This window comes from Dendrobates tinctorius, unplaced genomic scaffold (assembly GCF_039654945.1).
Source record: "Dendrobates tinctorius isolate UK_male_01 unplaced genomic scaffold, ASM3965494v1 ptg000211l, whole genome shotgun sequence".
NCBI classification, from domain to species: Eukaryota; Metazoa; Chordata; class Amphibia; order Anura; family Dendrobatidae; genus Dendrobates; species Dendrobates tinctorius.
The window spans coordinates 25,967,404-25,992,994 of record NW_027361878.1 but is presented as its reverse complement, the minus strand read 5'-3'; the positions used below and the strand labels follow the sequence as shown (position 1 = coordinate 25,992,994).

The 25,591-nt window shown below is 46.1% G+C and overlaps 1 protein-coding gene and 1 long non-coding RNA gene across 2 annotated transcripts; one reads left to right on the top strand and one right to left on the bottom strand.

Moving 5' to 3' along the window:
- Nucleotides 1-397: 397 nt before the first annotated feature.
- Nucleotides 398-7,116, bottom strand: LOC141058403 (uncharacterized). The gene is made up of 2 exons (XR_012222155.1): nucleotides 6,110-7,116; nucleotides 398-1,632 (listed from the first exon to the last, which is right to left on the bottom strand). It is a non-coding gene; the product is annotated as an uncharacterized lncRNA (long non-coding RNA).
- A 139-nt stretch (nucleotides 7,117-7,255) lies between these two features.
- Nucleotides 7,256-24,142, top strand: TUT1 (terminal uridylyl transferase 1, U6 snRNA-specific). The gene is made up of 10 exons (XM_073554654.1): nucleotides 7,256-7,392; nucleotides 9,953-10,143; nucleotides 10,919-11,122; nucleotides 11,732-11,846; nucleotides 20,185-20,462; nucleotides 20,789-20,976; nucleotides 21,051-21,160; nucleotides 21,306-21,428; nucleotides 21,507-21,599; nucleotides 22,754-24,142. The coding sequence occupies exons 1-10, from the start codon at nucleotides 7,287-7,289 to the stop codon at nucleotides 23,797-23,799; spliced, it is 2,454 nt and encodes an 817-aa protein (XP_073410755.1). The 5' UTR covers nucleotides 7,256-7,286; the 3' UTR covers nucleotides 23,800-24,142.
- The last annotated feature ends 1,449 nt before the right edge of the window (nucleotides 24,143-25,591 follow it).

Below are 25,591 nucleotides of genomic sequence, written 5' to 3'. Positions count from 1 at the left end.
CTATTTTCTCACATGAGAGAACATACGGTCGTCTGACCACAGCCTGAAGTGCATGCCTATGTAAAAAGTGCCTTGCTTTGAGAAGGCATTGGGATACCAAGGAGGGCCACTGCATGGGATAGATTGGGTCACATCTCTGCTGGACATTAAGGCTCCTCTACTGAGGTTATCAGCCAGGGCTTCTGGATGTAACGGTACCTAATCCTCCTGAACAGACAAGAAACATAATGATGGTAGGGAATTTAAGTTTTACTCTAGAATCTTTAATTTTTGCTCTCATATGCTATAGTGGTAAGTTCTCATAATCTAACAGTAAGGTCTTTATTTACTCAAAAACAAGATCACCTAGGAGACCAAAATGCTTCAAATAACAAATACATCCAAAATGAACAGAAGCTAAGTCTAAAATTATGTATCTTTATTGCAAAATATTCATAAAAAGGTGGAGGACATAACAATAGGGTCACCGCATCATGGGGTAAATAGCAATATCAACAATACGTGTTGAATAGGTGTATCCATGAGATAAATTGGTTGTGTGCAAAATGCAAAAGGATCAAAGAAATACCATCAAATTAAGCCATATAAATATGTGCCAATGGTTATTGTATGATTAATGCAAAAATGCACAGAGAAAATAAATGGACTCCATGGAAATAGTGCTCTTCAAACACCAATCAGGGGTAACTAATATCAAAAACCGTATGGAAATAATTGCATGCAAGTGCGAATGGTAATGTATACAAATATACCCCGAGGCTGGGAGTGAAGAAAGATATGAATGATTATGGCATATTTACCTTAGTTTCGGGCAGGAGAACCCCGACGAGCGTTTCGCGGTAGCTTTATCAAGGGGCATGTGATAGAGTAGTTTTGCGCCCTGTTTATGTGAAAATGGAATGGGGAAGGCAAACGCCATGGAGCGCTTCCGGTAGGCGGCGCGGATCATAGCCGTCACGGCTCGGCGTCATGCAAGCCGCGCCTCCTCCCGGCCCGACGCGTCAGAGCAGGAAGCGGCGGCATGGAGACGCGTCGCCATGACTACGCTGAGAGCCGAACCACATCCAGAGCGGGTCCCGCTGCCCTGGAAGGGAGAAGCAAAAGATGCATGAAAAAACTAAGTATGAAAGTGAATGAGTGGGTGGATGAGTGAATGAATATAAGAACAATGGACATGTTCATGTAGTGAAAAGACCAGGTGACAGAAGTGCAAAATAGCTAGAGTGCACAAAAAGCGCAATGGAATGTAATACATATATTAAAAACATCCGTGAAGTTCGCGTGAGATCTACAAAAGTATCTTAAATTGTGAATCATAAATACATTCATTTGAATAAAAACATAGTATATAGTGCAAATACAAATAATGCAGATTTTTTTCATAATGAGATACATGGATCTGCATCAGAAAGAAATTAATTAGAATACATTAGGATACATAAGATGTGGATGAAAAAAGGGGAGTCCAAAGAAAGGTACGTCCTATAAAAAATAAATTCATGCACAAGAAATAATAAATATGAACTATTCGTCCATAAAGGTCAATCTTCCAACCAGGGCAACCAGAATCAAGAAACTTGAAACATCAGACTTGTGGTAGAGCAGGGACAAAACAGCGACAAATTAAGAAATCTATAAAAAGATAAATAAAAACAATAAGGTTAAAATACATAAAGAAGAACGGAAAGAACAGAGCTGTTTACAACAAAATTATAGAAAAGGGGTGAAACTGATGACCTCATTGAGACCATTTGGCTGTATGGATCCAATTTTAGAGATCCATCGCGCCTCCAATTGTGCCAAGGTTTTTCTCCAATTTCCACCCCTAACATCAATGTGTATTTTATCTATGCCAAATGCTTTTAAAAGGTCCGCATTACAATTGTGAACTAGCGTAAAATGTCGCTGTATCGGTTTTAGGGAGGAAATGTCTTGTATCTCTGCTGCATTAATAATGTCACGGTAATGCTCCCTAATCCTGGTCTTAAGCGGTCTCGAGGTTAGCCCTACGTAGATTTTAGAGCATGAGCAGTATGCGACTCCAATTGAATCACAAGTGATATGCTGCGTAATCAAAAAATTCTGGCCAACACTGGAATGGAAAGTCGCAGCTCGTGTCATATTGGGGCATGCAATACAATTCCCGCAAGGAAAGAAACCCCAAGCAGGACCTTTGGATCCAAAGGACTTATCCGGTTGAGGTCCTGAATAATAACTGCGAACAATATGATTTTTTAAATTGGAAGATTTCTTATATGTGATGGATGGATAATCCTGCAAGAATTTTGCCAAACCCCTATCCTGCAAAATGGGCCAGAATTTTTTCAAAGAATTTTGCATCCCACGCCAATTAGCGCTATAGGTGGTAATGAATCTTACCTTAGGGTCCTGTGCAGGCTTAAACTGCGGTTTTAAAAGTTCATTGCGATCCGCTTTTACGGCTGCCTGTAATCCCTTCTTAATGCATATCCGTGAATATCCCCTCTCTTGAAATCTGTTGGATAAGTCATCAGCCTGCTCAGCGAAGTTCTTCTCAGTGGAACAAATTCGCTTTATTCTAAGGAATTGTCCCTTGGGTATGCTATTTATCAATGATTGGGGATGGGAGGGTGTCGCATGCAAAAGCGAATTAACGGAAGTTTCTTTACGAAAGATGTTGGTTTCTAAGAAGCCACCAGGGGGATTAGTAATTTTAATATCAATAAAATCAATGGAGGTCTGGCTGTACTTACAGGTAAGCTTGATATTTAATTTATTGTCATTTAGAGTCTCGACAAAATCGAGGAGGTCCCGCTCCGAGCCCTACCACACCATGAGGATGTCATCGATGTAGCGGGCCCAGAACAGGACCCCCTCGATGTGCGCTATGGGTCTAGTGAGAAAGATTTCCCGCTCCCACATGCCCATGAAAAGATTTGCATATGCGGATGCAAAGGCTGCACCCATTGCAGTCCCCTGCTGTTGTAAATAGATGCTCTGTTTAAAAATAAAAAAGTTATGCTCCAGAGCAAATCTAAGCAGCAAAAGCAGGAATTCGGTAAAGTCGGGACATGACTGGGACATACATAGAAACGTTCTTGTGGCCAAAATCCCATCTTGATGCTGGATGGATGTGTACAGGGCTTCCACATCCATGGTGACCAGCCACATGTCTTTATCAAGAGGGATGCCGTCAATTTTTCTCAGTACGTCCCCAGAGTCCTTCACGTAGTAAGGTCTTTATGATGCTGACACTGGGCTCAGCCTCACGTTCCTTGCTCATGGTGTAGGCATATACTAGGCTTACGTTTACCACCAGCTAAGACTCCTTGTCTTTAGTCTGTCCTACAATCACCTATTCTACCGCAGTGTCATTGTCCCTGTGCCATATGGACGGCATGGTGATACCAATGGTTGTGCTAATGGATATCATGCTCTTTAAAGGGATTGTAGTGGCCCAAAAGTGAACCCCACAAAATCCACTGTCTTGGGGATCCCATGAAATTTTTGAAAGTCCTGTGCAATGGTCCATCACGATGTTTACCTTCTCAGTAAATAGAAGAATCTATGCACCTGATGTTCTATGGCTTTAGTGACCTTTTACATTATAGGAGTTATTGGTGCTGGTGCCCTCAGCGATCCTGATATGCACAACAGTTGCCTTCACATACCCTGGGTTATGGCATGTGGTGGGCTGTACTATGAATAGGAGCCGGACCAAAAAGATATCGCTGAAAATCCGTCCAACCACCCTGATAGCAGTAGAGCCCATATTTGGGAAGAAAAATTGGATCACAGAGAAACAAGTATTTTACTTAAGGAATTAAGAGAAGGTTTGTGTAGACCTAACAGAAGCTTTGAGGAGCATAAAGTAGTATAAAATTGCATTTGTCAACTAATAGACCTCAAGTAATACATGGGTTTAAAGAGTCAACTTATTTTTCTGTGCAACAACTGTAATTTCTAGAAATGGCAAACGTTGATTACCTGATTTTGCTTCTTTCTGCAAAACTAATTAATGTGTAAATGTTGCCCCAAAGTGTGCATTGATGGAGAAGATCTGTACACTGGCTTTGTGGGGAGAGAAGTGTATTATACAGTGTGTACACTCTCCAACTTGTATAGAACATGAAGCCATTGAGGTCACTGACATTTCATGCAAGCCCAAGCTCCTAGGATTTCAGTGTGTTTCTCTATGCGAAGGGTATGGGTTGGAAGATCTGCAGAGCTATTTCACGCTACTCGGATGTTTGAACCCAACGTACGTTTCACCATAGCTTCATCAGGAGGCACATACCTGGCCCCGATGAAGTTATGCTGAAAATGTTATTTGGGTGCAAACATCTGAATTACTCCATAGAGCCTCCATCCCATATCTAAGCTGGTCCGGTGCCCTGTGGATCTGCAGCAGCGGACTACTGGCCTCAAAGTGTAATTCTTATTGGATCAGGTTAGCATACCTGTTTTTATCTAAATCAAATGTGTCTGATAAGACTATTTGTGCTATTGTTCCTCCAGATTTCCCTATGTTTTGTGCAAATGGGAGAGAGCATGCATGTTGTGAAGACTTACTTCCTCCTCATGCCAGACTCCATGCAAGGATCTAAACAAGGAACACTCGGGGTACGTGCACATGCTGCGGATTGGGGTGCAGATTTGGCCGCACGGATTTTGTAGAATCCGCAGGTCAAAAGACCTGTGGTTTTACCTGCGGATTGGCCTGCGGTTCATCTCCACAATGGAGGAGGTGGCAAACCGCAGCGGAATCCGCAGAAAGAATTGACATGTCAATTCTGCGGTTTCAAAACCGCAGGAAAACCGTCTGCACAGCGTTTTTTTTATTCCCATAGGGAATAATGGTACTGTATACACCACAGCAAAAACTGCTGCGGATCCGCAGCGAACAAATCCGCTGAAGAATCCGCAGTGTGTGCACACACACCCTTAGGCCGGGGTCACACTTGCAAGTGCAATGCAAGAAAATTGCATCAGTACATAGCACTGCTGCCGGCGGAGTGTTCAGCTGCATAGAAAGACGCAGCCGTACAGTCCGGTCCCAAGTGCTGTGAGCAGTGCACACGGAGTTTTTTGGCTCTGCGGATTTTGGAGTGAAATCCGCAGGACTAAAGTCGGTTTTACACCTCATAATTGATGAGGTGTAAAACTGCAGCGTTTCTGCACAAAAGAAATGACATGCTGGGGATTGTAAACCGCAGCAAAACCGCGCGGGAAAAATCTGCAGCATGTGCACAGCGTTTTCCAGTTTACCATTGAAAACAATGGTACTGTACAACACACCTAAATCTGCTGTGGATCCGCAGCAGAATCCGCACAGTGCACATACCCTGAGGATGTGTGCACATGTTGTGGAATCTTAACAATGAAACTTCTTCCTAGCTATTTCTAGCAAAAAAAGTCAGAGTATTTTAGAGATAAAAATTAAACATTTATTCAAACAAATTAAAACGCATGAATGGACAGAGCAACTCACTAAGCAGGCATGTAACATGGGGTTAAATAATTAAGATATGGCTCAGAGCACAGTAAAACATTTACTACTGACAGAAAATGCTATCAATATATAAGCGCCCTACAAAAATGCCATGTGGACGCATTTTGTGATCCAATACTGGCATACACTCAGTCACTACTGGCTGTTATGCTGAATAGGCTCACTCCATATAAAAAAGACTAAAGTGCTTCTAGTGCAAGTCGGGCTTAAATGCCTGTAAGTTAAATTATGTGCTGTATTTACATCTAGCCATGTATAATAAAGGTTCCCCTGGCCTGCTGCCTTAACGTGCGTTGGGAGCTGCACTGAGGGGTAGAATGGAGCACTTTTACCCCTGTCAAAATGCAACGAGTGCACGTGTGCTACCACTGCTCCGCTTATTTCCTATGAGGCTTCTGTGCTCTGCTTTTTCAGGGAGCCCAATTGCGCTCCATTTTGTAACGTGTAGTCGGACTTGCACTGATCAGTACGTTATCACTGATCTACACGGCGAGTGATGTTTTATATGGACCCTTTATTTGCAGAAAAAAAGTGATACAGATTAATCAAACCTTTTACCGTTATTTTTTTTTTTTTTTTTTAAAAACCCCTCTGCATAAAAAGTAAACATTTAGTTACCATTCTGTATTTGCATTAAAGAATATCTGAAGTCACAGCCTGAAGCCCCTGGATGAGCTGCAGCTTTGGGCAGGGCCACATTAGGTACAGCTGGGCGATGGTGTCCTCCAGAGCTGCCAGTCACCCGGCCGAGATCCAGCCCAACGCGCCCTTGACGGTTGACCGATGTCCTTGGAGCATGGCCAGGGACCGGTGTGCTAACATTGCCACCAAAAGACACAAGTGAGCCCCAGCACAGCGCAAAATGCAGCCACGGGGACTCCAACATAGCATATTACTCGAGCATGCCGAAGACACCTGGTCAGCACCTGAGCATGCTCAGATAACACCTTATCCCAGCACAGTGCAAAATGCAGCCACGGGGACTCCAACATACCATATTACTCGAGCACGCCGAAGACACCTGGTCAGCACCTGAGCTTGCTCAGATAACACCTTATCCCAGCACAGTGCAAAATGCAGCCACAGGGACTCCAACATACCATATTACTCGAGCATGCCGAAGACACCTGGTCAGCACCTGAGCTTGCTCAGATAACACCTTATCCCAGCACAGTGCAAAATGCAGCCACAGGGACTCCAACATACCATATTACTCGAGCACGCCGAAGACACCTGGTCAGCACCTGAGCATGCTCAGATAACACCTTATCCCAGCACAGTGCAAAATGCAGCCACAGGGACTCCAACATACCATATTACTCGAGCACGCCGAAGACACCTGGTCAGCACCTGAGCGTGCTCAGATAACACCTGATCCAAACACGCTCGCTCATCACTACTAAGGCATTAAAAAAAAAACCTGTCATTTCCTGGAGTATTTTTTTTGCCTCCTATGGATTGGACGGGGCCTATTTTGGAGTGTTTGCCATCACGATCTTTGCCTTAGTAATAGGCACTTGTTTCTTGGGGGGGGAATGCAAAAAAAAAATAAACAAAGCGGAATCTCCATGGAAAATGCTAGCGTTTCCTCCCAGAGAGGTTTAGGATGAGGACTGCGCTGTGTGGCACTGAGTACTGTGCGCCTTCCTCCTGTCACAGGCGGGTGGCTGCCGGCGCATCGCTGCTCTGCTCCTTTGTCCATCACCCCATAATGTTCATGACGACATCAAAGCGCGCCCACCCGGAACTCATCTGGCCGCCACTCTGGTGACGTCATCACTGTGCGCCGGGCACCATGGCGGCCGTGGAAAACGATGGCTGCGGTCAGATCCCTGCAGACGTGCAGTGCAAAAACAGAGGCGCTTTCCGGTGCCTTTTGTGCGGTGTCAGCATCCCGAACCGTAAGTGGCGTCATCACCGGGTCCCTGCCTGGCGGGTGCCATGCTCGGCTCCTGCAGCTTGTTGTGACCGCGCACACCGTATATAGAGGTTATTACATGCGAGAGCGACTCCCCTATATACAAAAGGGTAAGGGGTCCTCCACTGCTCATAGAGGAGCTTTGTGCCCCCCTACATGAAAGCTGGGGACCCCCCACTGTTAGTGCTGCAGCCCTTTATCCCATAACTGATGTTGGTCTCTTATTCGTCAATTTTTTTTCCTTTTTTTTTATTTTTTACAGGTTTAACAACAAAAATAAAAAAAAAATGACAATAATGAAATAAAACACATCGAGGAGCTGTGATGTGAATACACCGAACAGCATCAACAAAAGATATAAAACTCGCACAAAATGGGCATCAGGGTGGGCACTGAAGGGGATATTGAAAGGGTTAAATGACTTTAGGCGGACACACACATTTTTATGCCCCACATCCAATTCAGGTCACTCCAGTCTGGGCATCAAAGTGGGCAAATAGCCACTTATTCAAAACTGTCAATGTTGGCTCTTTGCCCACTTTGATGCCAGAACCCATTTGGGCCAGACTGGAGTGACCTGAATTGGATGCGGACCCTCACTCTGTGTGTAATGGTGGTGTGAGATCAGTGGCCCAAAGTCATTTAACGCATGTAAAACCCCGGTTCTTATTCGAATAATCTAAACTGACTGCCCACTTTGATGCTACTGTAGTTCTGATGCCCAGAACACATTATGGCCAGGCTGGAGTGACCTGAATTTGATGTGGGGCACCCTGATCTATGTGTCTGCCGTGTGAGATCAGTGGCCCAAAGTTATTTAACTCTTTCAATATCACCCTTTAGTGCTCACTTCATGCCAGTTTTATAACTTTTGTAGCTGCTTTTAAGTGTATTCACATCAGGGCACCTCACTGCATTGTATTTCATTATTGTAATTTTTGTACATGGAAAAAAAATAAATTTCAGAATAAGAAACCAGCTTCATCATCGTGTTGGTGCGTTAAATGACATTAAACCATATTGGTACCATTCAGTCACCCACCATACCCTTTCTCCAGGATGAACAAAGTGATATTATCAATATCTATATAGAGTGCTTACCCATAGTGGTGGTGTGCTGCACAGATCAAGAAGAAGACCCCTTGGCCCCCAAGGTCAAGACATGTTTCAACACTGCTCCGACCAGCTCTACGTACGGGTAAAGTGAAGAGCCGGTTGGAGCAGTGTTGAAGTGTGCATCAAAGCTTAAAATCTAAGATGGCACCCACCCCCTCTACTAAGTACTGGTTGCGTTCTACATCCACACAGCCAGTGTTTAACAGGGTGCTTATGCCATCTTTGAATCTGAACAGATGCAGCGAGCGGTAAAAAGATGGGGAAGCGCCAGCACAAGGAGCAGGTGCCATCTTTGTCAGAGTGAATGGTGCACACATTCAGTCAACACTTATGTGGCTCCATTTTCGAATCGGAGCAGATGCAGCTAGTACTTAGCATAGGGTGCAGTCCATCTTGGACTCTGAGGTATTAGCACAGCTTTCTTAGCCCTAATACCAATTATCCCCATTGGTTAATGCAGTGATCTTTCTGCAGCACTTTCTATATGAATCATGCTTTCTAATTTTTAAAATAAAGCATTGAAGATTTTTTTTTTTTCTTTTTATCTGTATAGTCTGGGCTATTTGTATTTGTTAATACTGAAGTGCTGCATTATATAGAACAAATGACAGACTTCTATAAGCCAAGCCGATGGCCGGGCTTTACAAGAATAGCAAGATGGGTCTTCAGCAGGTATCCAATCACGATCACGTCAGTGGGCGTCAGAACAGAAGCACCACTAAGATCAAATGAGTTAAATGTCTGTAAGAAATAGACTGCAGCATTGTAAAGGGGTTATCCAAGGTGAATTAATTTTGCTTACTACAGGCCTAAGAACGCAGCTGGTAACTAACTGTTTGCTGTGCCCAGCACCGACCTCTGCCGGCACAGAGTGGTCACAACCTGCTCCTGCTGATAATTCAGTGGCTTCTCTTCCTCTCTGCTCTGTTGTCGGATTATGACTGCCAGCATCATGCTGAATGACAGTTAGCTCCCCTCTGCTTAACTCTGGGGAGCCGGCTGTCCATTGGCATGAGATCAGCAGTCATGTCCCGACGACAGAGCAGCCCAGAAGAGGGGCTGCTCTGTTGATGTGGAGCAGCTGATTTGCCGATTGGAGCTGTCCATGACTGCTCTAAGCCCACGCTGAGTAGAATAGGCAGGTAGATGCCTCCGTTAGCCACTACCTGTCTGTTAGTTTTTATGCCCATAGTAAAAAAAAAAAAAAAAAATGTCCTGGGTTAAAGAGTAGCAATTGGCACTGTTACAGGCAACACTTGATGTATTACCCAGCCGGCACCTACCCTCTCCAGACACCCCGACCTGATGGATATAAACACTATGTAATATCTTGCCTGTGGTAACGTAATGTAGCGTGTTTTCAGTCTGCTTTCCTGCTAATGAATCAACCATGTTGGATTTCAGTGTTTAAAGAATCTTTCTCACAGGTACAAGCCTCACTGCTCACTTGCAGGGACGGCGCCACAAGGGGTTGTGCGAGGAGCGAGAAAAGCGCCAGCAGCAGCAGGAGCGCAGCGTGTTTGTCACCGGCTTCTCAAAAAGCTCCTCCGAGGAGCAAATTAAAGAAGTCTTTGAAAGAATATCCCAAGTAAAGAATATTGTGATGGACAAAGATCGGGTTAGAATGTTCTTCACCTTGCTTTTACATTTTCTGTTATATCTTTGGGGTACTTATGAATGTCAGAGAGAGCCTGGCTGGAGTGTATATACCTTTTTAGCCTTAGGTTCTCCACTGGTGGTAGTGGTACATCTGTCTACTCGAAAACATACCTCCCGTGTGCCCGGAGAGTACAAGCAGCACCCTCAGTTGATGCTTTAATATAAGCAATTTGGCCATGCTGATGGAGTTGCTGCCAGAGGCCACTCACAGTACCTTCCAGCTGGTGCGGGACCACACGGGCAAATAAAATTAGGTCCTTTGTAGGCAGCATTTGGCATTCTTACTTTGACAATTCCATCCATGTAGTTGAAGACCGGTATTATTAACCACATGGATTTGGCGATGTGGGGCAAGTACATATTTTGTATAAAGGCGGAGGAGTAAAAGTAGACATTGTACAAACCCTTAGCTGACAGAAGTTTTTGGCCTGCACGGATTTCCAGCTTTATATTCACTGACCGCAAACAGATCTTATAAAGCTTAAGAATTGAATCACAAGCTAATAAGTCTGGTGGCATTAGAGCTAGGAGGGTTGAAATGTTTAATGATCTTTTACTAAGTTTATGCAGCACCTAATATTTCTAGTTCGATGCAGATTGCTTCTCTGGATAAATACTTAGTAGAAGTTCACATAGGTGTTGGGGTACAGCAGACCCCATTAAAAGTCATTGCAACCTGTTGATTTGACAAGCCTGTTTTGTGCCTTTTCTAACTTTTGTTTACCTCACTTTAGGGCATTTATGCCATCGTAGAGTTTGAGAATCAGGACGGCGTGAACCTCGCTCTTTCTCAGGCTGACATTACACTGGAAGGTCGTCGCCTGAAATTAAAACCACGTGAAAAGAAAGAGTTTAAAAACAAGAAAGGAGCAAACCACCGGAGTCTGCAGCCTCCTGATCCTGAAACGCTTAGCAAACAGCTCATACACTGTACTGATGTAAGTATTAAAGGAAAGAAAACTACTAGATCACTGGTCCGGACTCCAGTTGTAGAACAACAACTCCCAGCTTGCTTTAACAGCTAGCTCCCTGAGAGTTGTCGTTTCACGATGGCTGTATTGCCGCAGGTTTCTGACCTCTGGGCTAAATCTTATTCAGTAAACGAAAAGAAAAAGAACTGGCGTAGTCGAAAGGGTGGTGTTACGTTAATACTTTTTAAAGGGGGTTTCATCTTAAAAGAAGTTTGATCGATGAGGGTCCAATCATTGGGATCTGCTCCGACTGCCGCTATATTCATTCTCTATGCAGCTTCTGTAAAAAGCTGAGTAAAGCGTGGTTCAGTAGGGAATGAATGGAGCAGCGGTGGATCATATGCAATGCCGATCCATTCTAACAGGAATGAAAGTTCGTCGTTCTGCCAAACAGTCAGATGCCCACCGATCAATAGGTTATCACTGAACCTTTGGGAATGTTCATACTTTTATAAAACTACGTATAATTTAATAGCGAAAAACTAAAGCAATCTACTAAATGTCTTATGTGGGGTGACAGTCTGACATCAATGCTTACTGTACTGATTTAATAGAAAATGTCTTTATCTCTTCAAGGTAGAAGATCAAATGAAAAATCTTGTGTCGCTCTGCTCTCCATCTCATCATGAGAGTCGCCTCCGGGAACTGCTGCTTTCTCTCCTTCGAGAAACCTTTACAGAGTTCTTCCCAGGTGAGTAATCTGGCCATGCGACAACTGATAACAAGGAAAATTGGTATATCAAAACAGATTCAAAGGAAAAGAAAGTGGAAGCCAATGTAACATAGTTTTGAAGGCTGAAGGAAGACCTTATGTCCATCTAGTTCAGCCTATTTTTAGTGCAGCTGTTCTGCATTGTTGATCCTGGGGAAGGCAAAAAACCCACAGAGTAGAAGCCAATTTTCTCCATAGGGAAAAAAATTCCTTCCCCTAGCTGGGTCAACCATCTACATATAATATTCTGTTATTCGTAACCTTCTATACTATTACTCACAAGAAAAGCATCCATTCCTTTCTTAAATTCGTTCAGTGAGTTGGCCATCACCACTTCCTCAGGAAGAGAATTCCAGAGCCTCACTGCTCTTACCGTGAAGAACCCTCTTCTATGCTGGTGCAGAAATTGTCTTTCCTCCAAACGAAGAGAATGCCCCCTTGTTCTTGTCACAGTCCTTGGTACAAACAGTTCATTGGAGAGATCTCTGTATTGCCCTCTGATATACTTGTACATATATATTAGGTCTCCCCTAAGTCTTCTCTTTTCTAGAGTAAATAGACCTAATTTTGATAACCTTTCTGGGTATTGTAGTGAACCAACTCCATTTATCATTTTAGTAGCCCGCCTTTGAACCCTTTCAAGTTCAGTAATGTCTTTCTTGAGCACCGGCGTCCAAAATTGCACAATACTCCAAGTGTGGTCTGATGAGTGATTTGTACAGAGGGAGAATTATGTTTTCATCTCGTGTCCCCAGACCTCTTCTAATGCATCCCATGACCCTATTTGCTTTGGTGGCAGCTGCCTGACACTGGGCACTCCAATTTAGCTTCTTATTGACTAAGATGCCTAAGTCTTTTTCCATGTCTGATTTCCCCAGCAGTTTCCCATTTCTCGTTCGCCTTATTGGGGGACACAGAGACCATGGGTGTATGCTGCTGCCACTAGGAGGCTGACACTATGCACAAAAAAAGGTTAGCCCCTCGTCCGCCGTATACACCCCACCGACCGGCAGGAAGTTCCTCAGTTTAGCTTAGTGTCAGTAGGAGGTGGACACGGGTCTTTGATTAGACCCATATCTACCTCGATGTGCGTCGTTTCTTTTCAGGTTTTTCCGGAGGGATACAGTGTGAATAGTCACATCTGTAGTCCCACAAAGAGACTATGAGTACGGCGTATACTGCCACCCCGTAACCTCATAAGTCTACAGCAGGACCAAGACCCCTAACATGGATGTGGCGTTCCAGATGGTCCTCGCTCCCCGTCTCCCACCCACTCGCCTACCAGAGCCGGTCGGTCGGTTGAGGCGCAGGATACTCTCCTTGAAACAGTACGCTGGATGAAACGGATCAGGAGGGTAAGTATGAGACCTGAGTCCCATTCTCCCCTGCGGGTTCCACGCCAGGCCACTCCATGGATTCTTCGGCAGCGGTCGCTGTGACAGTGCTGCGACGCCTCCAGGCGGCCGCTGCAGCTATTTAGGCCCTGGCTGGTTATCGGACAGCTCTTCCCCCCCCCCTCTGCCGGGTCCTAGCTGTCCTCAGTAGCAGCCACAGCGGCGGTTCTGCGACGCCTCCGCGCCGCCCTGTGCTGACAGGCGGCCGCCTCTTCTAATTCAGGCCCCGGCTTCATCTGGGGCCTTGTCCGGCGTCGCGGCCACGCCCCCCTTCTCCATTCTCGGGCGGGCTTCCCTCCCGCCCGCTCTAAGCCCGCCCACGGCCTTCTCCCCTCAGGTTGAGCGTCCCGGAGGCGGCGCCGTCCCTCCCACCCTACCATCTTAGCGGGCGGCACCATTTTTATCATCGGCGCCTAGCCCTGCCTACCTCCCTCCTCTGCATCTGCAGGAAAGCGCGCGCTTCCTGCTCGGCTCCTCTCTGGCTGCCGCCATTTTCGCAGCCTGTCAGCCGGACGCTGTTCCCTCAGCCGTGCCCCTGCAAGCTGGACGAACCGTGCATCTCCATTTATTGGAAGCTGCGATAGGACACCGGACCGTGAGTAGCTCTGCATACTGCAGACTGACACCCTCCTCTGCCTCCTGTCCCCCCACCTTCCGGCAAGGCTTCAGTGACTGTCCGTCAGTATGTCTAATTCTAAGTCTGACCGCGCTCGTTCCCCTTCCTCCTCTGGCACCTTAGTCAAGTACTTTGCCTGCTCTTCTTGCAATCGCAAACTTCCCTCAGGTCAGTCCACTCCCCTCTGCCTGGACTGTAGCAATCCAATCCAGCCCGACGCCGCTCAGGAGCCATCCATAGCCCCAGTGGTGAGTGAGCCCCCCATGCCGGGCTGGGCCTCCTCTCTATCACAGTCAGTGGCAGACCTCACCAAGGTGTCTCAGTCCCTAGTAGCCGTTCTGGACAAGTTGCCCTTGGGAGCTTCGGCGGGACCCAGCACGTCTCAGGACGTCCCATCTGAGCCAGCCAGCGGCAGTCGCAAGAGGCCCAGGCAGGACCTCCAGGCGGAGTCCTCCCCTCGTCCTACCTCACCCCATAGTCCCCAGCAGTCTCCCTCTCGGGCCTCCTCTCCCGAGTCAGGCGAAGCGCTTTCGGAATCGGAAGGGGTCTTAGAGCTGGATTCGGACCAGGATGCGAACATGAAGGTTACGGTGCAAAACCTCATTGCCGCGATTCACCATACCTTTGACATCGCTGACGCCCCTGCGAAATCCTCAGATCAGGAGGTTTCGTTCAGACGGGCGGAAACACCATGCAGGGTGTTTCCCTTCCATTCTGAGTTTGGAAAGATTTTTACAAAGGAGAGAGCAGATCCGACCAGACGCTTTCAAAGAGGAAAGCGTCTCGGCGTACTGTACCCGTTTGCTAAAGAGCTCACGGACAACTGGGCCGCTTCTCCCTCGGTGGACCCTCCCGTGTCCAGACTTTCTAATAATACGGTCCTTCCGCTGTCAGGTGTGGCGTCTCTAAAAGATTCTAATGATAGGATCATAGAATCTCTAGCAAAATCTGCCTTCGAAGCGGCATCAGCAGCGGTATGTCCAGTCTTTGCTTCTTCTTGGGCAGCAAAGGCCATATCCACTTGGGCAGACGACCTTCGGCAGGGCATTCTGGATAAGGCACGACCAGAGCATTTGGCCGATCTCGCCAATCAGATTTCCCATGCGGGGGATTATCTGCTTTCTGCCTCCCTGGATGCCGCATCTTGCACAGTTCAGGCGTCAAGTAACATCGTGGCAATCCGACGTACAATTTGGCTCAAGGCCTGGCAGGCGGACTTGTCCTCTAAAAAGTCTCTGACCAATCTGCCTTTTCAGGGAGTGCGTCTCTTCGGATCACAATTGGATCAGATTATTAAGGACGCTACCGGAGGTACGAGTTCTCTTCTCCCCTCCAAGCCTCGCAGACCTCCTCCAAGGCGTCAGTTTCGTCCCTTTCGGACTTTCCGCCGTTTCAATACGGCGGAAAACCCTTCCAACCAGCAAAGGCCACAGGCACGTCAGGAAAGAAAGAAGGTTTCCTTCAGGCCCACTCCGTCCTGGCGGTCCCACTCTTCCCAGGGAAGACCGTCCAGATCTAGATCTGGACGGTCTACATCCGCATGACTACCATCGGTCTCCCGTGGTTCCCTTCCAATTGGGAGGTCGACTTCTTTTCTTCAGCGACGTCTGGCTCGCCTCAGTAGAGGACGCTTGGGTCAGAGAGGTTGTATCAACAGGATACAAAATAGAGTTCATTTCTCTTTCTCTTCGCTTCTTCCAATCCCGTCCGCCGAGGGATCCGACCTTGGTCCCGGGGTTCTGTTCGGCCATCGCCTCTCTTCTCAGTTCCGGGGTGATTGTGCCCGTTCCCGAATCGGAACGCTTCACAGGGTTTTATTCAAACCTGTTTGTGGTGCCGAAAAAGGACGGGGCAGTTCGGCCCATTTTGGATCTCAAGTTACTCAACAAGAGAGTTCGCCTTCGCCACTTCCGGATGGAGTCTGTACGCTCGGTAATTGCTTCCATGGAGGAGCAGGAATTCATGGGTTCCATAGACATCCAAGATGCCTATCTACATGTGCCCATATTTCCCGGACATCAGAAGTTCCTGCGGTTTGCGATTCACCACGAACATTACCAGTTCGTCGCGCTTCCTTTCGGGCTCGCCACCGCTCCCAGAGTCTTCACGAAGATTATGGCGGCGTTGATGGCCTTGTTGAGGATCAGAGGTCTCGTTCTTTTTCCGTACCTCGACGATATCCTGATCAAGGCTCCCTCCTTTCAACAGGCCCGCCTAAGTGTGGCGATCGTTCTAGACACCCTGTCCAGTTTTGGGTGGATCGTCAACCGGAAAAAGTCCTGTCTGGTCCCTACTCAACGCCTTGTGTTTCTGGGCCTTCTGTTCGACACTCGTCGGTCAAGGGTATTTCTCCCACAAGACAAGATCCTTTCCCTGCAGCAGGGCGTGCGATCATTACAGATCACACGATTTCCATCCCTCAGGACAGCCATGATGGTCCTGGGGAAGATGGTGGCGGCGATAGAGGCAGTTCCCTTTGCCCAATTTCACGCCAGGCCACTCCAGCAGGCCATTTTGTCCAGGTGGAACAGGTCTGCTCTGTCTCTGGATCGTCCGGTTCGCCTTTCATGCCGGATCAAGCGGTCTCTCAACTGGTGGTTGACGTCTCCCCTCATTCTCTTGGGGCGGTCTTTTCTTCCCGTTCACTGGCAGATTGTCACTACGGACGCCAGCCTCATCGGCTGGGGTGCAGTGTTCCGCAATCACACTGTTCAGGGTCGATGGTCGACTCAGGAATCAGCTCTGCAGATCAATGTCCTAGAGATACGAGCGATCCATCTAGCTCTCGTCCACTGGGAAAAGCGCCTCAAGGGCCTGCCTGTCAGGATTCAGACAGACAATGCCACAGCGGTGGCGTATATCAACCGCCAAGGGGGGACACGGAGTGTCTCAGCTCTGGCGGAAGTGTCCAGAATTCTTCAATGGGCAGAGACCTTTGTTCCAACGATTTCCGCGGTTCACATTCCCGGCGTGGACAACTGGGCCGCCGATTTCCTCAGCCGCGAGGGTCTCGCGGCAGGGGAATGGTCCCTACATCCGGAGGTGTTTCATCTGCTCTGCCGTCGGTGGGGAACTCCGGATGTAGACCTCATGGCATTTCGCCTCAACAGGAAAGTCCCACAATTCGTGTCCAGGTCTCGGGACCCTCTGGCAGTGGGCGCCGACGCTCTGGCCGTCCCTTGGTCACAGTTCGAGCTCCCCTACCTGTTCCCTCCTCTGCCTCTTCTTCCCAAGTTGTTGAAGAAAATCAAAGCAGAGGGGATTCCAGTCATCCTCATCGCCCCGAATTGGCCCAGAAGGTCTTGGTTCGCGGACATTGTCAACCTTCTCGCGGACGCCCCCTGGAAGCTTCCCGACAGGGCAGATCTGCTGTCTCAAGGCCCGATTTGCCACCCCAATTCTCTGTCGCTCAATGTAACGGCGTGGCTGTTGAGACCGAGGTTTTGAGACGGGCAGGATTCTCTGATCGGGTGATTCATACCATGATCCGCGCCAGAAAGCCTTCTTCTTCGAAGATCTATTACCGTACTTGGAAAGCCTATTTCTCCTGGTGTGAGACCAATGACATCGCGCCCTTGGTTTTTTCGCTCCCTTCTATTCTGGCGTTTCTGCAGGCAGGGCTGGATGCGGGGCTTGCTCTCAGTTCCTTGAAGGGTCAAGTTTCGGCACCAGGGTGGATTGATTTAAATCACGCCGATTTAAATCATGATTTAAATCACGATTTAAATCAAAAGATTTTTTTCTATTTAAATCGGATCGATTTAAATCATGATTTTAATCATGATTTAAATCACTGATTTAAATCAAAAGGTTTTTTTTTAATATAAATCACGATTAAAATGAGAAGTGAGAGCAGTGTGCATGTGCGCCCATAGTTACACGGACGAAACTAGGGGCAACGATCTAACGCCAGGGTGAGGGGGGGACCCCAAAGTAAGTAAAAATCTTTTTTGTTTTACTATATGGCAATAGGTAGGTGTTTAAAAGCAGCATGTCTTAATTGTATAAACTATTAATAGCCTCCACATTTTGTTCATACTGCCCCTTTAATTCCACACTTCTAGCTTGGTTTCAGTTTTGGTTTAGTTTCTTTTTCCCTGCATTCAGTTGACATGCCCAAACTTGTTGGATAGTCAGCAGTACTTGGCTCAGGCTGTAGTAACATCAGCAGTGCTTGGCTCAGGCTGTAGTAACAATCAAACTTCATAAGTGATCTGTGTGAGCCATGGCAGCAGGTCGTAAGAGAGACCCTATTTGGGTTCATTTTGTTGAGATGCCAGCAGCAGATCTTGGAAAGAAAGGTGCAAGAGCAAAGTGCAAATACTGTCAAAAGGATATCCAAGGACTTGTTTGCCGTTTGAAATCACATTATGAAAACTGCAACCAGAAGGGAAATGAAGATGTTGATAGTGATACAACTAATGTCAATGAACCCCCACAGCTTCTTATGCACCAGGAGCCTAGTACTAGTGGTAAGTCTGGCAATTAATTTACAACCTATTTTTTTAACAGACATTTTACTGGGATGGTTAAAGTCTATGAAAAGAAAAATGATTTAAATAAAAAAAATCTGATTTAAATCAAAAAAATCTGATTTTTTTGATTTTTTTTAAAAAAATCAAGATTTTTATCCACCCTGTTCGGCACTGTCCATTTTATTTCAGAAAACGCTGGCCTCCCGGCCCCAGGTCAAAAACTTCATCCAGGGTGTGGCTCACACGGTTCCTCCGTACCGAGCGCCCGTGGATCCTTGGGATCTTAATTTGGTTCTTCAGGTTCTGCAGGGTCCTCCTTTTGAATCTCTCAGGGACGTTTCCCTTTCCCTCCTTTCTTGGAAAGTGGCCTTTCTGGTGGCCATTACCTCCATCCGGCGCGTGTCGGAATTAGCAGCACTTTCTTGCCGCTCTCCTTTTTTGGTCCTTCATCAGGACAAGGTAGTTCTGCGGCCTCCGCCCTCTTTTCTTCCGAAGGTGGTATCTTCGTTTCACCTCAATGAGGACATTGTTCTGCCATCCTTCTGCCCGAGCCCAGCTCACCCTCGGGAGCGGTCCTTGAACAAGCTGGACCTAGTCAGGGCATTGAGAGTCTATCTAGCCCGGACGACTTCCTTGCGGAAGTCAGACTCTCTGTTCATCGTTCCTGACGGGGCGAGGAAAGGTCACCCAGCCTCAAAGGCCACTATTGCGCGCTGGATCAGATCGGCAATTTTGGAGGCATACCGGGTCAAGCATCGAGTGGCCCCTCCAGGGGTCAGAGCGCACTCTACCCGGGCGGTGGGTGCCTCCTGGGCGGTGCGCCACAGAGCTTCCGCGCTGCAGCTTTGCAAGGCTGCAACGTGGTCATCGGTTCACACCTTTGTGAAATTCTACAGGGTCCACACCTACGCTTCGGCGGACGCCAGCCTAGGTAGAAGGATTCTGCAGGCTGCGGTGGCGAGTCCACTGGCCTGATGGAAGTTTGTTTCCCACCCCAGGGACTGCTTTGGGACGTCCCATGGTCTCCGTGTCCCCCAATAAGGCGAACGAGAAAACAGGATTTTTTGGGTTGCTTACCGAAAAATCTGTTTCTCGGAGCCTTCATTGGGGGACACAGCACCCTCCCATGTTCTACAACTCCTGTTGTTATGTTTGTCGGTTTGTTACAGTTGAGTTGTTTGTTCTGTTCTCAATCTATTCTGTTACTTCTCCTACTGCTTTCTGACTAACTGAGGAACTTCCTGCCGGTCGGTGGGGTGTATACGGCGGAGGAGGGGCTAACCTTTTTTTGTGCATAGTGTCAGCCTCCTAGTGGCAGCAGCATACACCCATGGTCTCTGTGTCCCCCAATGAAGGCTCCGAGAAACAGATTTTACGGTAAGCAACCCAAAAAATCCTGTTTTAGTAAGTAATTGTAGCATCTGTTTCTCCTTCCCATGTGCATAACCTTACACTTATCTGTGTTAAACCTCATTTGCCATTTTTCAGCCCATTTCTCCAATTTACTCAAATCTGTCTGTAGTTGCAAACTGTCCTCCTGTGTGTTAACTACCTTACATAGTTTTGTATCATCTGCAAATACTTATATTTTACTGTGTAAGCCATCCACTAGATCATTAATAATCATTGTCAAAGCTTCTGTAACAATTGCGGTATACACGATCGTTTGTATGAGCTCTCGTTCTCTCCACCCTCTTAAACAGGCTGGCAAATACCCGATGAACTAGTAAAAATTCCCGTTCAACTGGTACCAGCCGATCGGCTTTTATATAGGCACAGGCTATCTGACTGTGTAATCGGACCCTTATTTTTTCTCTTATCCGTGTTACTAGGTTGTCAGCTTCTCCCTTTTGGATCCTCTGTAAACGGCTTTGAAATCAGCGGGTGCGACTTAGATTTGCATTTGGAACTTGGCGAGAATAATAGGAATGAAGAGGATGTGGAAAAAGAAGATGAAGGTGTGGAAGTGAAGATGGAGGATATAGGCAATGATGTACTTGATGAAAGTGATCCAGATGATGATCGAGAACTGGAGGAAGACAAATCTCCCAAGAAAGATGATGATGAAGAATTGGTAATGCAAGTTACAGAAGACACCGATGACGAGGAGGTGAGATGTTGTCCACACTTTTCCACAGACTTTTTACTAAGCATCAGAGAACAATGCCAACACCTTGAAACTACTGAATATTGCAGCTCCTTTCAATGCATTTACATTTGGTCGCTACCGGAGCTTATAACATGTGATTGGTAGGGCTGCCAGGTGTCCTAAAGGTAGGTCATCAATATCTTGGGACCTGACAACCCCTTTAAGTGTGTCCACTCCTAAAATATTTTTGATGTAACCAGAAGTGAGCAGATCATCTAAGATAAATTGAGAGGCACCATAACATAGGCAACAGGTTCTCTCTAACTAGGTCTATGGTTGCCTTGCAGAATATCACACCTGGCCTGTCATTGCAAGGACTTTCCCATGAGGAGGTCCTGGATGTGGTTGGGAGAGTGTTAAGGCAGTGTGTTCCCGGGGTACACGGGGTTCAGAGTGTTCCCTCTGCCCGACGACCTGTTATACGTTTTCAGCACAAGACTTCTGGTTTGAGGGGCGATATCACTCTAAACAACAGGTAAGACGCACATTAATGCCCTGTGTTAGCCCTGTATCAGTATTCTTTACCATATCTTTTCTCTCCTCACCCAGGCTTGCATTACGCAATTCTTCATATTTGCGCGTCTGTTCTGATCTAGACCCCCGGGTTCCACAGCTTGTGTACACCGTGCGATACTGGGCCCGGGTGCAGCAGCTTGCAGGTGAGCAGACACCATGAGGAATGGATGCTGACATGTGAAGAAACCTGATCCATTTATAAGATTCCAGGTTTATAGCTTTGGAATTGAATTAAAGTTAGAAAATTTGCTTGTGTGACTCTTGCTTCTCTGTCCTTTTATCTGCCAGGTAACCCAGTGGGGGGAGGACCACTGCTGAATAATTATGCATTGACGCTGCTTGTTGTTTTCTTCTTACAAACGAGGAGCCCCCCGGTGATTCCTAGTCTCAGCCGTCTGAGGGAGATTGCTGGTGAGTATTAGAAACTATTTTCTGCATACGCTATGGCCGGCAGATCTGTCGTTGTTGATGCCGTTTCGTTCCTTGCAGTGGACAATGCCTCACAAATGATTGACGGCTGGGACTGCTCCTTTGCCTCTGACAGCACTCGATTCCCAGCTAGTGAAAACCAGCAGAACCTGAGTGAGTTAATATAAATATCTCCCAAACTATAGGCAGGTTAATACACGACTTCTACAGATGAAAACGCTCATTATTGCAGTTGCATAGTGATTTTTGTGGCCGTGGAATCATCAAGATTTTGGATATAAGAAAGTAGGGAAACTAATTAGTCTCCATAAAAGCCTTGAAATCCGTTCACGGACTTCTTTGTGTCCCATGGGGTCTTCGTAGATTGCACAGAAATACTTTCTTCAATTACTGTGTCTTATATTGACCCATAGGTATAGCAGCCCCCAGGAAATCCATCAATTGGTTCACAGTACGTTATTGTTTTTCCTTCACTTTTCCAATTGCCTTAACTTTTTTTATTTATCTGTCTTCATAGCCGTACAAGGACTTTTTTTTTTTTTTAATGGGATAAATTGTAGTTTTGACACCATTGACATGGGGGGGCTTTCAATAGATCCCCAGCTTCCAGGGAAACTCAGCGGTTATAGATTCCTTATCGACCTATGATGAAAATATATATTAGGGGTTTAATATTGTGTTTTACTTTTTAGATTTGTCTTTGAACATAGCTCAGGTTGTATTCATTCTGCCATCATTGCCTCCATGGACAGATATATACCAGAGTTGTTTTATATCGGAGCCTAATAGGAGATCTGGTACAATAGGCTCATATACGTGTTATTGGAGCGTGCTCATGTCCTAATCAAGTATCTTTGGCGTGCTTGAAAAATGTATATGCGTCCCCGTGGCTTCATGTCTCTGGGTTATTCGCCAGCTGCAACACATGCAGGGATTTTTTCTTTCGAGCACACTGAAAATACTCCTTTAGGACGTGAGCATGCTCTGATAACACCTTATAGGAGCTCGCTCATCAGTAGGACTTAAAGGGGTTGGCCACTATTTTTTTTTTTTTATTGATAGCCTATTCTTAGGATAGGCCATCAGTATCTCATCGGTGGAGTTGCGTCATCCCAACGTCAGCTTCCGTAAGTTCATGGATGCTACCGTAACACAGTCGCTCTGTCCAAACTGTAGTTGTCCTGAGGATAGGCCATCCATAAAAACTAGTGGCCAACTTCTTATAAATACAAAAAGTAATATTCGTGGTAGCTAGAAATATAAATTATCAAGTGTCATCCCACTAATCTTGGTCTTTTTTTTTCCAGGCTGTCTTCTTTCAGAGTTTTTCTCTTATTTTTCTTCTCTGGACTTGCACTCATCCATTCTCTGCCCCCGTGATGGACTACTTATCCCTGTTCCCATTCCATCACCTCCCCCGATATGGACTGAAGGTTTCCGTCTGGGCTCCTTTAATGTTCAGGATCCATTTGAGTTGAATCACAATGTCTGCGGTAACGTGAGCTCCCGGGTAGCTCGCCGCTTCTCCACCAAGTGTTCAGCGGCTGCCAAGACCTGCCGCACTCCTTTATACCAGCTACGATCGAAGTCTCGTCCCTGGGGCATCACCTTATTGATCCAGCTTTCATCTTCTGAAGGGGAAAAGGCAGAGGGGACAGACATTTCTATACTCACTGGACAGGCCTCGTTGGAGGATGTAGCCTTCGCCGTGAAGACTGTTCTAGTAGAGGTTTTACTGTGCAGCTGTAAACTGGACCGGGGGAAGGATTGCGTGAGCGTGAAAAGCAGCGAAGAAAGTGACCATGAGGTCCCCCGTGTGGAAGAGCTCATCATTGATGTTAATACTACAGAGACAAAAGGGGAAAAGATGAGCAAAAATGAGAGAAAACGAGAATGTCCAGAAGAAATACAGAGCACCAGTCCAAAAAAGAGGAGGACAGAGGATGATGGGAGTGATTGTGTGAACGACGACCAACAGAGAAACGCTTTTGAGAAAGGAAATACACCTAAAAAGCTCAAAAGCCCTACAGAGGCCGGTGTGCTGACCATGAAGATCGATGTCTGGCATCAGGTGTGGGAGGGCAGGCGCAAGGTGCGGAGGAGCATGCAGGGGAAAGTGGCACCAGGCAGAAGACTGGAGACGGCGGTGTCCCAGGCCTTGTCCACAGGTACAAAAGAGGGTGGCAAGCCGCTCATGCAGGTGACGGTAAGAACTCGGTTGGCGAATGAAGGAATTGCCCAGCTGCGTCTCTCCCCTGATTCTGATGACTATGGCTGTAGCGCCACCTTTTTTCACTTTTTACAGACATTTTTGCCTCGTATGGTGGAAGAGGTTCTAAGTGGGAAAGACTGAATTAATTTAAGAAACGCTGAGCCGAAGAGCGGAGTTGCCGTTAGTATATTTCCACATGGGCGATGTGATGTGTGCGGGGATCCAGCTGCCAACGAGAACGTAAGAATCCATCCTGAGAGTCCGGCAATATGTTGGGAGCGTAAAGAAGCGCCTGGTCAAGAAAATGGAGCAAGAGTGGACACTGTAAACATCTCATGGGGTTCCCTCTTGTTATCTAGGCTTTATTGAAAAGCGTGTATTTTTGCTATAACAGAAATGTACATAGAGTTTTATATAAGAGTCTGTATTCTATTTTTTGTCCTATTTTTTTGCTTCAGTGAAATACAACTCTCGGTTCCGTTTGGCTGTGGTGGTGATTTTTTGCCTTTGTTTTAATCGCAGTGGTCCTGAATATATCAGAACTCTATATGCAGGTCAATGGGAGAAATGCACAGGTTAAGAGCCCAGTAATAAAACATACAACACACACAAAATCAACATGAATTACAGATCTGATTTGCACCAAAACCTGCTAACAGCTGTTTCTGCCCAACACTTAAAGGGGTAGTCTTTAAGCAGGAGCGCACCTCACCCTTGTCTGTTGGGGAGGTGGCGCTCTCCTGCTTGATTGACAGGACCAGTGGCATATTTATTTAGATATTTAGACTTCAGAGGTGACAGGTAACTAAGCAACGAGCAGTAAACAATAAAATTAAAATTCCCCTTGTTTTCTAAAAGACAATTTTTAATAAGTTCTTTTTTTTCTACTAGCTCTTTGCATTTAGAATGATGAGACTAAGGGGGTGTTCACATGTTGTGTTTTTTTTTTTTTTAATGCAAATTTTAAGCTGTGTTTTACAGTACCAGCAAGGGCTTTGAGATTTCAGAAATCTCATGCACAGACATTGTTTGTTTGTTTTTCTTGGCCGAATTGAAAAACTGCTGCGTTTTTGCAAACTGCTGCATGTCACTTCTTTCAGCTATTTTGCAGCATTGTTTCACCCAGAGAAAGCAATGAGAAACCTGCGTTTTTGCTGTGTTTTTCGTGCAAAAACCTTAAGGACGTTGCATCATGATTTTTTTTTTTTTTTGAGGAGGGATCACTAAACTTTATCTGCATGCACAAGAAACAAGAAAAATGCAGCAAATACGCAGAAAAACCTGATTTTTTATATATATATTACACTGTATATATATTTTTTGTAGCAGGATTTGCCTGCAGTAAAAACATGCAGCAAAAATGCAACGTGTGACCATAACCATGCACTGTAAATGCATCTATAGGCTATCTGATACTAGTTTTCAGTGTAAACAGGCGATAATCACCCGATGAATGAGCAAAATGCTCATCCATCAGCTGAAATGATCTTTTAATTTGTGAAATTACCCTGTGAGCAACACCCCCTTGTAAAGCCCGTGAAAAAAAATTTGCATTAAATAAAAGGCCTCTATTTCTGGAACCGTATGACGGACTTTAAATAAAACAAGCAAATTACTCAGGACAAAACCTCGACTCTTTTGACTTGGTGCCAGGTTCTCTTTTAAGGGCTAGTTTACACTATACAATCTGCGGCTGAAACCTATCATTGATGTGGTTACATAGAAGCGTTCATTAGCCTGTGTAGTCAGGCGGACTAAGCTTACAATGTTTACAGAAAGATCAGTAATGATTGGCTGTCATTCTCGACAGCACGTGCTGTTAACACAGGATGATGTGCTGCCGAGTGATGATTTTGTTAAGATCATTTCACCTGATAAACGATTTCCTCCTTTGGAGGGTAAGCCCCTAGTTTTGCCCCGTCATCATTAGGGT

Excerpts from the sequence above, each read along its gene's own strand:
- TUT1 (XM_073554654.1), top strand. The coding sequence starts at position 7,287 with ATGGCGGCCGTGGAAAACGATGGCTGCGGTCAGATCCCTGCAGACGTG. Across the intron at positions 10,144-10,918 it reads TTGTGATGGACAAAGATCGG|GGCATTTATGCCATCGTAGA; the intron begins GTTAGAATGTTC and ends ACCTCACTTTAG. Across the intron at positions 11,123-11,731 it reads AGCTCATACACTGTACTGAT|GTAGAAGATCAAATGAAAAA; the intron begins GTAAGTATTAAA and ends TATCTCTTCAAG.